Below are 14,535 nucleotides of genomic sequence, written 5' to 3' on the forward strand. Positions count from 1 at the left end.
CATAGACAAACATTCAGCTTTTATGATAAAAGTTATGTCTGGCCGGCCCGTGCTCTTGCTCTATTAAATTTTTCCAAAATCTAAATTGTGTGAAAACTTTATCATCTGAAATGCTTAAAAATTCATTCTCCACAAAGTAGGATTTTAAGCAGAGTTTTTTTTCGGTCATTTGTGAAATATGGCCTATTAGTAGCTTTACGCTTCGAGTCATATTTTTTGACCTTCATATCTGCATGTTAAACAAAGTGAAAGCACTAAACACATTAAATTGAAGGCTTTTGGAGTATGTCTTAAACGACAAAAAAGAAGATATCGCAGTTAAGAACTCCTTATGATTGTGTTACGCGTTAATTACATATTAATATTTTTGTTTCTATTTTTATAGTAAAGAAAATGTTTTGTACACCTTAATTTACATTAAGGTGATTGTAAATTTATAGAAAGTAGAATATTTAAAATATTCAAATCAATATTTTTATAAAAAAAATATTTAATTTTTAATTTTAAAGGTCTGAAGAAAATAATAACATTGCAACAAATGGAAAAGACACTACGGAATGGGAAAAACAAGCGGATATGTTGGCACTAACCCAAAAATATAATCCAATTGAAGCAATGCGTAAATTTAGAAGAGACAACGCCCATAGCGGTGGAGATCGAAATGGTAGCGCCTTAATCTTAAGAAATGAATTTAAGCCCAAAATTCAAAATATATTCGAAGATCTAAACGAATTCTTACCGTTACAAAGCCCCCATCGGTCGAGGCTTTCTAGTGCGATGAGTGAAAGGAGTCAAAAGGTCTCCACCGTCGTCGCCACCGCCGCCGTCGCGACTATAACTTCTGATTTAGATGATAGCGGGAGAAGTAAAAACATAGAAAATGAAGAAAATAATAAAATACAAAAAGTAAAGGACATCAAATTGAAGAAATCACCTGCTCCTGTTAGAAAAACAAAAGACTCTTATTTAGTAGTTCCCACAGCGAATGGGAGTGTTAGAGGAGTTCCGTCGCCTAGTCCGCATAAAGTTAGAGAAAGATGTGCTGTTTGCTTTAATAAATACAAACACCAGTGTTAATTTTTTAAAGTTTTTTTTATTTTTGAACTTTAATTTTAAAAATAATTTTAATATAAATGTTTGAAGTGAAAAGACTTTTAAGATGGGAAAATATTAACGGTGAGTATGCAAAGTTAAGAAAGGGGAAAACCTGTTCGATAAGTAGATAAAAGATCCAAGATTCATCCTCTAAAACAAGGCTATTTTAAGTTATATTTAGCAGCGTTGTTAACGAATTCAATCGTTTGCGACTGCAATAATAGATTGCAACATTTTGTGGTACATTTGACTTTATGCTTTTGTTTCATTTGAATTCCTTTCATTTTCTTGAAATTTTTTGGGAAAAGTGCAATTTAAAGGATTCAAACGAATGTATAAAGTCTCAAATTATTGAAATCAAGGTTTTTTTTAATTGCATTTAAAAAGGGACTAAAGAACCTTAAAAAACCGGAGACACAGTGTAAGTAAAGGGAAACTCACCCCCGATGCCGCTATCCATGAGCGGCACTTGCATCCAGGAAACTAATCAACTTTCAGTACTCAGTATATGTGTATCACAGATCACCTCTTATGGAATGATCGCATTTTCGATATTGCCTTATATGCTGCTAGGTGCTTAGGATTTCTTCGACGGGCCGGACGGTGCAAGAAATTTCAATTTTCAATTTCAATTTATTGTATACATATTATTAACATTTGTACATTAAGATTAATATTTTTTGTAGAACAAAGAGATTAGATAAATAGGAACTAATTTAGTTTTTTATGTATTCAATTTAAATTCCCTAACTTAAAACTAAATTTAAATTTACAAAATTCTGAGTTTTTATTTAAGAGATAGCAGCAAAGAAGTGTGAGATTTTAAAAATGAAGAAAAAAAAAATAAATAAGTAGAAAAAGAGTTTGAAAAAAAGAAGAAGAGTTTACAAATGAGAAAAAAAGAAAGAGTAGCTTTGAGATTAAGTTGAAGTGAAGAAAGATGGCACTTTTGAAGCGAGTGGCAGTAGCGATAGATCTTATACTTATTGGTAAAGAATTCCATAACTTAACGGCGTGAATAAAAAATAAACGGGATGAATTGAGATAGTTATAGCGTGAGGGAATTAGACTAAAAGTTCTAAGGGAACGAGCAAAATTAAGTTTTTCATATAAATACGTTGGAGTCTTACTACTTATAAGATTATATAAGAAGATACAATTTCTGGCATCAATATAGTTGTCTAAAGTACTTCCCAAAAAGTTTTTCACATAGTGAGAAATATGGTCATATCTACGAAGCCCATGGATGTATCTTAATGAGTCATTAAATGCAACTTGAAGTTTTCGTTGGGATAAAGAATCTAAATTAGGGTATACGACTTCAGAGTAAGTAATAAGTGGTAGGATACGACTTTTAACAAGCCTTTGTCTGGTATCTTGTGGAGTAAAACTTGCAGCCATCCACAATTTCCGAAGACATCCATATATTTTACCTATAATAGAGTTTGTATGGTCGTATCCTGATAGATTTGAATTCAGAACAATTCCAGACTTGTCACAGTTTGAACAATGTTTAGCTTGTCTACAGATAATAAAACATCAGGTAGAGTATTAAGAGCCAGTTTCTTTTTAGTAATTGGAATAACTTGAGATTTTCTGGGATTTAGTAGCAAACCATTTTTTATAGACCAAGAGTAAATTTCATGTAGATCTTCATTTAATTTACTTACAAGATCAATTGTGTTGTCAATTGGCCGAGCTAGATACAATTGAACGTAGTCAGCATAGAGGTGAACTGCAGTATGTTTGCATACAGATGGTAAATCATTAATGAACATACAGAAGATAATTGGGCCTAGAATTGATCCTTGAGGAACACCCTGTTTCACATGTTAAAGATCTGAGCAAGAATCGTTAGTTACAACTCTCTGAAGTCTGCCAGAGAGATAACTTTCAAGTAGAGCCACTGCAGAAATCCCGAAACCAAAAAGATATTTCAATTTCAAACACAGAATCTTGTGGTTCACTTTGTCGAAATTGTTCACCCCTTCTGATCTGGCTGTAAGACTTCATTCGTCAAAAACTTGAATATAACTCACATATTTGAGCAAGTGCCCCTATTTTGGACAGGATCCAAAAAAGAACTTTGAAAGGCGATAGAACTATAACCGAAACAATTACGTCACTCGAACACCGCCGCAATGTTTCAACCCTTTTGCTGAAACACAATGCAAAAATCGGAGCCGCAGCCGGAGCCGGAGTCGAAATAGCTGTCACAGCTTGTCGTACGTTAACGTATTTAATAAAATGTATCTAGAAAACGAAGATTTAGTTTTAGTAAAGTTTTTGTCGTATATTAATTTAATATGCTTTAGTAAAGTTAATACGCGAAGGTGGTGGGTACGGCAATTGAACCAGGAAAGAAATGAAAAGGGGTATTTTGAAACCACTTTTAAATTCATTAAAGAAAATGATCCTGATCTATGTATGTATGTTATATTACTGTCAGTGTCTCAAATGTGCTATTAAAAATGCCATTTGGGCCGAATACTTTCCCCCAACTTCCTCATCATTGCATTCGACTGCCTGTCCAGACACAGGCTTCTTGGAGATGGCTCTGGAGTAGGTGTCTCACAGACTTCTCCACTTTTTTTTAATGAATTCTACTAAAAAACAAAACAAAAATAATTATAAAAATTAAAACAAACAACATCACACAAAACACAATTGGCATATTGAACTGTTGGGCAATTGTTTCCCATTCCTTTGATTTAATTTTATTGTTTTTGTAATTTCTGTTTTCCAAATTCCAAAGGATGTCCCTTTCACTGACCGCTTGCATAATTTTAACAAAATCAAGTGTAGTGCTAACTTGACATCAACCTAGCAGTACTGTACTGAAAGTCATTAAGATAAGATTTCGGAAGGCACTGAAAAATTCAAAGCTAATTACAAGGTTAATCATGGATGATTTGTCTTGAGTTACATTTAAAAGTTCAGGTATAAGATATGGATAGCCTTTTTTTAACCAAGATTTCTAAATGAGTTTGAGAACGTTCCAAACATTAACAGTCATACCCAGTTCTTTGATGAGAACAAGTCAATATACTCTTTTCCATTTTTGTTTAAACTCAAAGTTTTATATTGAAATGCATAACGTACACATTATTTATTATTGCTCTGATTTACATCCATTTTGTTAAATAAACAAGCTACTACATTATTTCAAAAATATTTCAGTCTTAAGTAAAAAATAACATTCTTCTATAGCTGGATAATAAACAACACCAATAACACCAATTTTTCTTTTTTTCTTAATAAAATTTCAACAGCAATAAAAATAATTACGATCATGGTACATCATCGGTCTCACACAGGGAAATGGAAATATTATTTTCTGAATCTAGAGTTTTTTGTTTTTGTTGTGATTGGTTAACTTCTATTTCGAGTTCTAATGGTTTTGGATAATCTTTTTCGATTTGCTTTTCCAAAAGCGTGGTATCACTCTCGGCCTTGAGAATTTTTTTTCGACGCTCATTTATAACTTGTAACGAATCATACACCTCATTATTAGATTGTTTTCCAATGAGGTTTTTCAAAAATATTGTATCATATTCGTTTGATATTCTTGGTTTCGGTCTATAGAATGTATTGGATGAATTACTTCTGTAGAGTATCTTATTCGATTGGCAGCTCTTTTCTTTGATTAGGGTTTTCATTTCAATTTTAATTGGTAAGGTTTCTGGTCTTGTTTTCTTTAAGATTCCAGGTTTGATTTCTGTGGTGGTTGTGGGTTTTTCATGGATTGGCGGTTTTTCGTCACTTTCTGGGCTTTCTTCGAGAACGCAAGGTTCTATACTGGACTGCCCTGATAGTTGACGTGCTGTGATTGGTTCCGAGCATATGGAAAGTTGGCTTCTGTATCAAGTATACAAATAGAAAGATGTTAAAACATATATTATGGTTATGGTTCTAAATTAAAACATATTTTTTAGTTAAATGACTACATGCGAGCCGCAGTCATTAAAACATATTCTGAGTAAACTTGGTAAGTGAACTACCTATGTCCGAGTTGGTTTTTGATATCTGCAGGCGTTTATAGCCGTATTACTGTCACAAATTTGTCACTTTTTTTGAAAAATTTCTTCTATACTTAACAACGATACAAACCTAAATTCCCGTTCAACAGAAGGTGTAGAGGACGGTCCGGAGTTAACGCGTTTTGTTAATTTACTACATGAACGTTGAGACTGAGGACTATGCAAATCAACTTGAACTTTTTTGGAGTCAACGCTGGGAGTACGGCTTGTCATTGAAGGACATTTGTTTGTCCATCGAGCCCCATATGACAGATCCGATAGTGTAGAACTCCGACTGGAAAATAAAGGAAACTATAACTTCTTTAGTTTGGTATTTAAAAAACGTTAAATACCGCCTTGAAGCTGCTCCGTCATTTTGTAAATCCTCATTTTCAATAGGTTTTTGACGCAAAAGAAGATGACGTTTAGCAGTATCAGACCGTTTAGTACGATCTATAATTCTTGATGATTGGCTATCCGAAAAACCTACAAAAAAAAAAACAGCAACGTTATGGTTTTAAGAACTGCATTAGCCCTCGAAAATTATGATACCTGTTTCATCTACTGACATAGCATTCCAGTGGGCTTTTTGAAAAGGCGTTGGGTGAAGCAAAGAGGATGCAGATTCTCTGGAAGTTCTTTGAACGAGGCTTCCACTCAATCGCGGGCTACGAGTTCTTGAATGACGTCCGTTTGATTGATGATGATGGTGTCGATGACGCCTATGTGAATTCTGTATTATGTACATAGGTTTTCGGTTAGGTGACAATAGGTGTGCTAAAGTTGATGCATTCACTTGGCTAGTTACATTTCCTGAGAGATTCGGCACCGAACCACAACGCTGAAGTTTTTGTTGTTTTGCAGGCAACTGGGCAGTTTGTCTGCAAAAAAAATAAAATATATATTTATAATAAAAGTTTATTAACTTCCAAAAGGAAGTTATTCTAATCGGTTCGATTTGTCGAATTGAAAATTCTGAAATTTTTCGACGTTTCAAGGTCTCTAGAGTAGTATAAAAGATTTTAAGAGAGATGCCTGTGCGAGCGTGTTGTATACGTACGTTTTGGAAGCTTTTTTCGTTATCCATTATCTCAAGAAGAAATTAAGATATCGACTTTAAATAAATGTTGTTCTACAGAAAGTGCAGAAAGGACTCTCAAAAAAATTGTTGTTTTTACCATACCAATTTAAACAAAAGTGATAATTTGGGTTAACACAAAATATCTCACGAACCATTTTATATTATATATTGTGACGTGAGTATATTTTTAGGTTTTTTATAAATTAAAAAAACAAACTAAAAAACGAGGTTGGGATGCGACCCACACTCATAACTTCCTATGCTGCCTTAAAGGTTTCTAGGTTTTCGTATTGGGTTAAAAAAGTTGTCAGTTGAATTATTCTAAAAAACTTTAAAATTAACAACAATATTTTTTTTCATATAAGGGAATAGTTTAGTTTGAAAATCTAGTTTTGTAAAATAGATTAGTCGAAAACAAATGTTTACCAATTAAAGTAGCATTTCTTAAATTTTTACAAATTGGATGAATAAAATTAATTTGAGAGACATCAAGAACCGAACTTCAATATTTACCAAATTTGCGTACTATTTTTTGTAGATTTTATTTATTAAATGAAAAAAACGGACAGTCGGATTTTTATAAAAAAAAGGTATATCGAAAACAATATTTTCTATGAAATAAAAAAAGTTTGAAGACAATTATTTTAATTTTTGAAAAGCTATTTGAGTCGGAAGCAATTTTTTAACAATTTGTATTCTTTTTTTCAAAATTTGACTGTATGTTGTCAATATTAAAAAAAAATAAAGTAGTTTAAAGGCAATATCTCAAAGTTTTGAAAAGTTATTTGAGTCGAAATACTATTTTTACCAACTTTTATTAATTTTCTTGTTAAAGTTTTTAATTTTTTGTAAAAAAAACTGACAATTAAATTTTTTTTTAATTTTTCAAAATGTTGAAAACAATATTTCTTATAAGTTAAAATTAATTGAAGTAATAATCTCAAATTTTTGAAAACATAATTGAGTCGGAAATCAATCACCAACTTTGTTAAATTTTCTTTTAAGGTTTTATTTTTTTGTAAAAAAAATGTAAATTCGATTTTGCTCAAAATTTTACTGAATGTTGACAACAATATGTTGACAACCAATGCTCCGGCCCGGAAAGTCTTCGAATGCGCACCCACAGGTGCGGACCGCGGATCAGGTGACTTTGAGCGCGAAAATGGAGACATCTAGCTAGGGACCGAGCTAGATGGAGAAGTTTGTTGGGTGAGGCACTAGTTCACACAGGACTGTAGCACCACCTTAAGTAAGTAAGTAAGTTGACAACAATATTTTTAAAAAAAATAAAAGCAGTTTAAAGCCAATATCTCAAGGTTTTTAAAAGATATTTGAGTCGAAAATCAATTTTTAACAACTTTTATAAAAAAAAAACTGTTAATTAGATTTTTCTCAAAATTTTACCAGATGTTAAAAACTTTATTTTTCATTGCACGAAATTGTTTTGGAGATAAAATCATTTTGTATTCGTAGAATTTTCGAGGTGACAAATTCTTTTTTCAGAGTTTTTTATTTATAAAAAAACCGTTGATTGGATCTTTTTCCAAAAATATATTTTTTTTGGTATCACGTTACAATATATAATATAAAGCTTGAAGTCTCTAACGGTTTTTCTTCTTGAGACATGTAGGATTAACCAAAATTGTCACCTTTATTCTAAACTGCTATGGTAAAAAAAATATTTGTCTGCCTTATTATCTGTATAACAAAATTAGTTTGAAGTTGATATCTCTTCTGGTTCATGAGCTTTGGACAACGAAAAAACGTCGCGAACGTACGGACGTACGAACGTGCGTGCACAGGCTAGCACAGACATCTTTCTAAAAATCTTTTATTTCGACCGTAGGGACCTTGAAACATCGAGAAATGTCTAAATCCTATGGGAAGTTAAAAATAATTGTCAACTCGAATATTAAAAAAAAAAAGAATAACATCATTTTGACATCTGGTAAAATTTTAAGATAAATCGAATATACAGTTTACTTACAAAAACCTAAAAAAACATTACTTAAAGTTGGCAAAAATTAAGTTTCGACTTAAATATCTATTTAAAAATTAAAGATTTAGGCTAACTAAATTTTGGGAAAGAGGATTGACAATTTTTTTACAAAAATAAAAACACATAAAAAACGTTTCTTAAACTCGTTGAAAATTGATTTTCTACTCAAATATCAAAAAACTAAAAATATTAGCCTAAAACTAATTTCATTTTATATAAAACTAGCGGCTCGGTACGTGCTTCGCTACGTATAAGGCATAGTAATAAAAAAAATATTATTAAGCTCATTTATTCAAACAAAAAAATATTTCAAATTGCTAGCTATTTGAAAGTCCAAATGACCCAAATGATATATTGTTTATATTATATTTATCAGCAAAGAGTAAAAACTTAAAAATAAAAAAGAATTAGGTACTCTTACTACAGTTGGTCTATATGGGTTAGTCTAAAACAGTTGGATAAACAATATTTTTAGTTTTTTTTTTTTCATTTTGAGCATGAATACATAAACAGTTGAGGGTACCGACTCTGAAAACGGCAACATAAAGTTGGCCATAGGAAAATCATGATTCCTCAAAATTGACACCACAAACGTGAAGTGTTTGCCCTTGGGCCTTATTTATGAACATCGCAAATGATAAAGGCACAGGATATTGTAATCTTTTGAATTCAAATGGCATATCAGTTGGAATCATAAATATACTCGGTATTAAACACACTTCTCCTTTTAATTTACCAGTTAGGATTGTAGCTTCAATCAAATTTGGCAATATCTTTTTCACTGCCAATCTGGTGCCATTACACAGTTTTGGTGGATTAATATTTCGTAATAATATAATCAAAGAACCAGTTTTCAGATTCAAGCAATATGGTGGTATACCAGCCGGTTCCAATGAATTTAAAAATTCAATTGGATAATTCATTGGTGCATCTTGATTCATAACACTGTCAATTGATTTATATGTCGTGACTACACTTGGCAGTTTGGATTGAATTTGAAAATTAATGGCATTGATATGATTGTTTTTCGGTACTAAACTGGTGCGTTCTCTAAAACAATCATGATTTCTGTAATTCTGAAGAAAATTCGGATAAACTCATTCAACCAACTCATCTATAGATTGCGCAATTGTACAAAAATTGTTCTGTAAAGTGATCAATCCGTTGGTACTGTCGATTGGTATTTTGATATCACCAATTTCTAAAAATTGTTTTGATAACTCATGGGCAGTGCAGCATAATGTAAGTGAATACGCATATTAATGTTAAGTGTCAATTTTTGTACATATCTCCAAGGAACTGATGACTTCAAACAGGCGTTTATTTCATTAGTAGGAATTGACGTTAATCGCATAACTTTTGCCATAGCAGAATTTGTCGAAATATTGTAAATTGGAGTTTCAATCACGCGTTTTCAATGGCAATTTTAATACAGAGTGTGCGGTCCGACCATAATGTTACAGCAATTCCCTAAGATGCAAGTGACAATGCAATTTTCTGTTCCGATCGAATAGTCGCTAAAATCAATGATACAACGAAAGTTTTGCCTGTAGGTACCACCAGATGCATCCAAGAAATATAATCCACCTGTATTATTGGAAATGGCTTGCATGATTGTGTCATACACATGTTTTTGTTGAATATTTAATTTAGTTAAATCCGATTCTACAAATAAACGTAAATCACGTTGCAATTCACAGTAAAAAAAATCATGTATCTTACGACTTGGTGCGGTCATACCCAATTGTTCTAACGCCTTATTTACAATCGTTAAACTCATATCTTCAATTATTGTTACAGCTTCGTTCTACATTTTCAAGGTAATCAACAAATCGGGATTTCTTTAAGTACAAAATGTTTGAATATGGGAATATAGAAAGATGTTGATTTTATACCTTTTTGAAGCTTTTTTTTTAAATTTTCTCTACGTACAAACCTTCTCTAGATTTCCACGAATAATTCAAGACCAAAATTATCAAAATCGGTAAAGGCATTGTTGAGTTATAAAATTACAACGAAAAGTTGCATTGATTTATATATATATAGATAGATATTGATTTTTCAAATTCAGTGAATTTGTTATAAAAATCCAACGCCCAAAAATTGGTACATTGATATTTGACTCTCGACATTTAGTGAATAAATGAAGGTATTGACTTCAAAATGATTTCATTCTGTGATAAATTTTATTAGAAAAATCCAATTTACATTTGTTTATAAAAGAAATAAAAACTTTTAAAAAATGCTACTAAAATTTGTAAACATTGGTTTTCGACTAAAAATCTTGTTAACAAAATAGATTAGTAATTTTTAGATATTTTTTTAGAATAATTCAACTAACAACTTTTTAAACAAAACACGAAAACCTAAAAGCCTTTTAGGCAAGAGTAATCGGCAGACAGGGAAGTTATCAGTGTGCATCGCATTCCAGCCTCTTGAAAACATGTTCAGGGTACAGAATTTTGCTGCGTTCAGACATTAAGCTTTGATTATTATTTATTAATCATACAAAATCATACATAGGGCAGAGCTCTAGTTTTTGCATCCCTGTCAAACTTATCCGTTTGTGCAGAATGACGATGGAGAACACAAGCTGCTCTATCAAGGTCGGCAAAGATCTAACCGATGCATTTGATGTCAAAAAAGGTTTTAGATAATATCATTCTGGAAAAAATTGTGCAAAACTCAACCGTCAACACTAGAGGTACAATCTTCCAAAGGTCCATCCAATTACTCGGATACGCAGATGATATTGACATAATTGAAAGATCAAAGCAGGATGTCAGTGTAGCGTTTTTCGGTATTGCGACGGAAGCGAAGAAGATGGGTTTAGTGATCAATGAGGGCAAGACCGAGTATATGCTTTTATCAAAAAAAGGCATTGAACTACGACGTCTTGGACAAAAAGTCACCATGGACAGGTATCACTTTGAGGTAGTTAAGGACTTTGTCTACATAGGTACCGCTATTGACACAGACAACGACACCAGCGCTGAAATCAAACGAAGAATAAATCTTGCAAATCGCTGCTCCTTTGGACTTAGAAGGTGATTGAGAAGTAAAGTCCTCTCTCGAGCATCTAAAATCACCATCTATAAGACACTCATCATCCCGGTTTTAATTTATGAGGCATGGACCCTGTCAAAGAAAGATTAGAGCGTCTTAGGATGCTTCGAGTCAAAAAATCTTCGGGTGATTTTTGGTCCCGTCTGTATAGATGGAGAATGGAGTAGAACATATAACGACGAAATGTACGGGCTGTACAGCGACACTGACCTAGTTAACAGAATTAAAGTCCAATGGCTTAGATGGCTAGGTCGTGTAGAGCGAATGGACGTCAACGCTCCAGCCCGGAAGGTCTTCGAATCCAATCCCGAGGGACGGCGCAGTAGAGGAAGACCGCGACTCAGGTGGTGCACGCAGGTGGGTGAAGACCTTAACCAACTTGGAGTGCGAAACTGGAGACAGCTAGCTATAGGGACCGAGCTAGCTGGAGACGCATGTTGGTTGAGGCCCAGGTCCGCCCGCACTGTAGTAAGTAATCATGGGATTCAAAAAAGTCTTTTCGTATTCTACATTTTTCTCAAAACTATAAATTACTTTAAGATTTGGCTTCTAGGGTTTTATCATTAATTTTAAAGACCACTACTTTTACTAACCATACTGCCTAACATAATTTTTAAGTTTTTGTCTTTACTTTAAGCAATCCAACTTTATTACTTACCACCTAACTTTAAGTAAGATAGATTGGTATTAAGCTCACAACGCGATTGTGGAATGGCCTACCAAACTCTGCCTAAGGTGGTGCAACATTCCATTAAGAACTAAGGCTTAGTGACTTACAACTCACAACCATTCCTTTGTGCGAGTAATGTTGTCAAGGATGGAGGGCACAAACAATTTCAAGCCGAATCCGAACGGCTAATTTAATAAAATACTTTCCATGAGAGAAGTGCTCTTGGAGGATTTGTCAACTTCTCGCAAGAGGCATTACAAACATCAAAAAAGCAATAAAACATAATTCTATTGTGCCATTGAAGTTACTGGTTTTCTTTGAAAAATGATAAACAAATTATAATAATTGAACTAGAAATTTGTGCCATAAAAAGATACCCGAATTTAATATGCAAATCTGAATAACTTGAACTTATTTTTGAAATGAAAAAAAAATTCAGTGAAAGTAAATAATTTCCCTTCGAATACATTACATCCTTAATTTCCTTTTGAATACATTAATATTATATTTGTATTTCAAAACCCCTTCTTCCCTACTCAGATCAAAAGTCTTATTCCAATGGTTCGCACAGTAATCGGGTGTATTTTATTTTCTTACACACGTTAGGGACTTATTACCGCTATTTGGTCATTTCCGTTTAATTATTTTGTGTGTGCACCATCATAGAAATCAGAAGACAAACTTAAGTATGTCATTATTAATGCTGAGGCATTAAATGACTGTTTTAAACTTTGTGTGAGCTTATGCTTTAACTTTTTTCCCATTTAAAACAAAATCAAAAGTTCTTGCAAAGAAAGCAACCTACCCCAACGTCTTTGAGAAATGAATAAGTGCTGCTGTTAATGCTTGCCGATCTAATTGCGCCGCTTGAGGAGGCTCAGCTGGAGAAGACCGAAATACTCCCAAATGATGATCCCATCGAGTGTTCTGATATGATACTCCTAAAATAAAACAAATTGTAAACATACATACATGTGTTTGCATAACTAATAAACTAATTTGTTTATAACTAACCATTTGCTCGCCTTTGCGAAGAAGCACTGCTCGAATTACTTCTTATGTTAGTTTTACTATTAGAAGCTGCTTTAAGTCGTGCAGGGACGACTTTTGCAGCTGAGTCACGAGCCTCAAATGTCATAACACAAGACGCAACCACAATAAACCCACCGAATCCCATCACAATCGGTCCAACATATGATAAATTATTCAAGTGAAATCCCTTTGACTCATTCTTAACGCGAATTGTGGAGTTTCCCCTAATCTCAGATCCAACAGAAAGTTGATCGGCATAGTAACCTAAAGACAAATGTAATTATTACCTTTTTTTGTAACATGCAATGATTTATTTTTTATTTACCAACAGTTGCCATTCCCGCTCCCAAGAGCATAAGAATCATTCCTAAAATCAGTGCTCGGCAAGCATGCCAGAGGCACTTCGATGACATTTTTCCGCGAACAACTTGTACATTCCATGTTGCTCCAGAAGCAGGGTGGGCACGTCTTAGTTTTCCTAAGGAGTGTTTCCTTCTTGTTGATGTACATTGTGCGGAAGCTTTTGAAGGCATTACAAAACCTAGGTGTAACTTGTTAGATATTCATAAAACTCTCATATATATTATCATCTATGATTGTACTATTTTAAGCTTCAATTATAACTAGACTCGATATTTGCCGGATTGGAAATCAGTTCTATTAAACTCACATTATTTTTGTTTAGTTTAATATTGTTTGTTTTATTTAATTTATGATTTTATTGTTTTTAAAAACACTCAAAACAAAGCGGATACAGATACATACACAGACAAACATTTATCGTATGTACCTACATTAAAATCTTTTGATACTCGTTCGTTTTTAATTTCCTAATGGATATTACGTTTTATTAAAATCTAGCTAAGTATTTTTTTTAGGAAAACATTTAACACGAGAAAATCGTAGGATAATCATTTTCTGTGAGATTTTCTTCTTCATATAAAGGACAGTTTTTTCTGTGCAAAACAATAAAACCTTTAAACAAAAATCAACACGCACATCTGAGCTGAACGGCTTTTAAAAAGTTTCTGATAACAAATTGTGGTGAAAATACTTGGTATGTTTTGTAATTCATCTCAGAGAGAAAATAAGTTTCTCAGAGATTTTAGAAAAACTGCTGTGGGTGTGGGTATTTTGAAAAAGAAGGATATTCTCTTCGGCTCAAACTATATTCAACAGGATAGTAACACGCACATAAATAGGAATTGAGCTTATGTATGCATGAGGTTTACAGAAGATACATCAAAACTTCACTCAAACAGAGTGTACTTCTCCTAAAAGATAAATGTTAAACAACAGGTATGCTGGTATAACATAAACTGGTATTAAAATACCTATTAGCAGAAAGTGCTTAAAACATTTCTAAAAGTACCATGTCTGAGTTTTTTCGAACTAAGGACATTTTTGTGTCAAATTTTTCGAAATAAATATAAATTATATTCTCACGACTTTTTGTTTCAACAACATCTCCAGTTTTAATAAGTTTTATAAAGACGACATCTATTGGAACTTTTGACAAATATTTTGTGTAGTGCATTCATACTCCCATGAACACAAACTTTGAGAGTGACCT

The 14,535-nt window shown here is 32.8% G+C and overlaps 1 protein-coding gene across 2 annotated transcripts; it reads right to left on the reverse strand.

Annotated features, from left to right (window-relative positions):
* Positions 1-4,219: 4,219 nt before the first annotated feature.
* On the reverse strand, positions 4,220-14,149 carry LOC129946668 (uncharacterized). 2 transcript variants are annotated; one of them, XM_056056929.1, is made up of 8 exons: positions 13,757-14,149; positions 13,288-13,503; positions 12,945-13,226; positions 12,736-12,871; positions 5,667-5,995; positions 5,468-5,600; positions 5,206-5,409; positions 4,220-4,953 (listed from the first exon to the last, which is right to left on the reverse strand). In XM_056056929.1, the coding sequence occupies exons 2-8, from the start codon at positions 13,493-13,495 to the stop codon at positions 4,386-4,388; spliced, it is 1,860 nt and encodes a 619-aa protein (XP_055912904.1). In that variant the 5' UTR covers positions 13,496-13,503; positions 13,757-14,149; the 3' UTR covers positions 4,220-4,385. The 2 variants fall into 2 exon arrangements, with proteins under 2 accessions (XP_055912904.1, XP_055912903.1); XM_056056928.1 differs by having other exon boundaries at positions 13,288-14,149.
* Positions 14,150-14,535: the final 386 nt, after the last annotated feature.

The sequence above is a fragment of the Eupeodes corollae genome, chromosome 2 (assembly GCF_945859685.1).
Source record: "Eupeodes corollae chromosome 2, idEupCoro1.1, whole genome shotgun sequence".
In the NCBI taxonomy this organism is placed as follows: domain Eukaryota; kingdom Metazoa; phylum Arthropoda; class Insecta; order Diptera; family Syrphidae; genus Eupeodes; species Eupeodes corollae.

Excerpts from the sequence above, each read along its gene's own strand:
- LOC129946668 (XM_056056929.1), bottom strand. The coding sequence starts at position 13,495 with ATGCCTTCAAAAGCTTCCGCACAATGTACATCAACAAGAAGGAAACAC. Across the intron at positions 12,872-12,944 it reads TTCGCAAAGGCGAGCAAATG|GAGTATCATATCAGAACACT; the intron begins GTTAGTTATAAA and ends GTTTTATTTTAG. Across the intron at positions 5,601-5,666 it reads TATGTCAGTAGATGAAACAG|GTTTTTCGGATAGCCAATCA; the intron begins GTATCATAATTT and ends TTTTTTTTGTAG.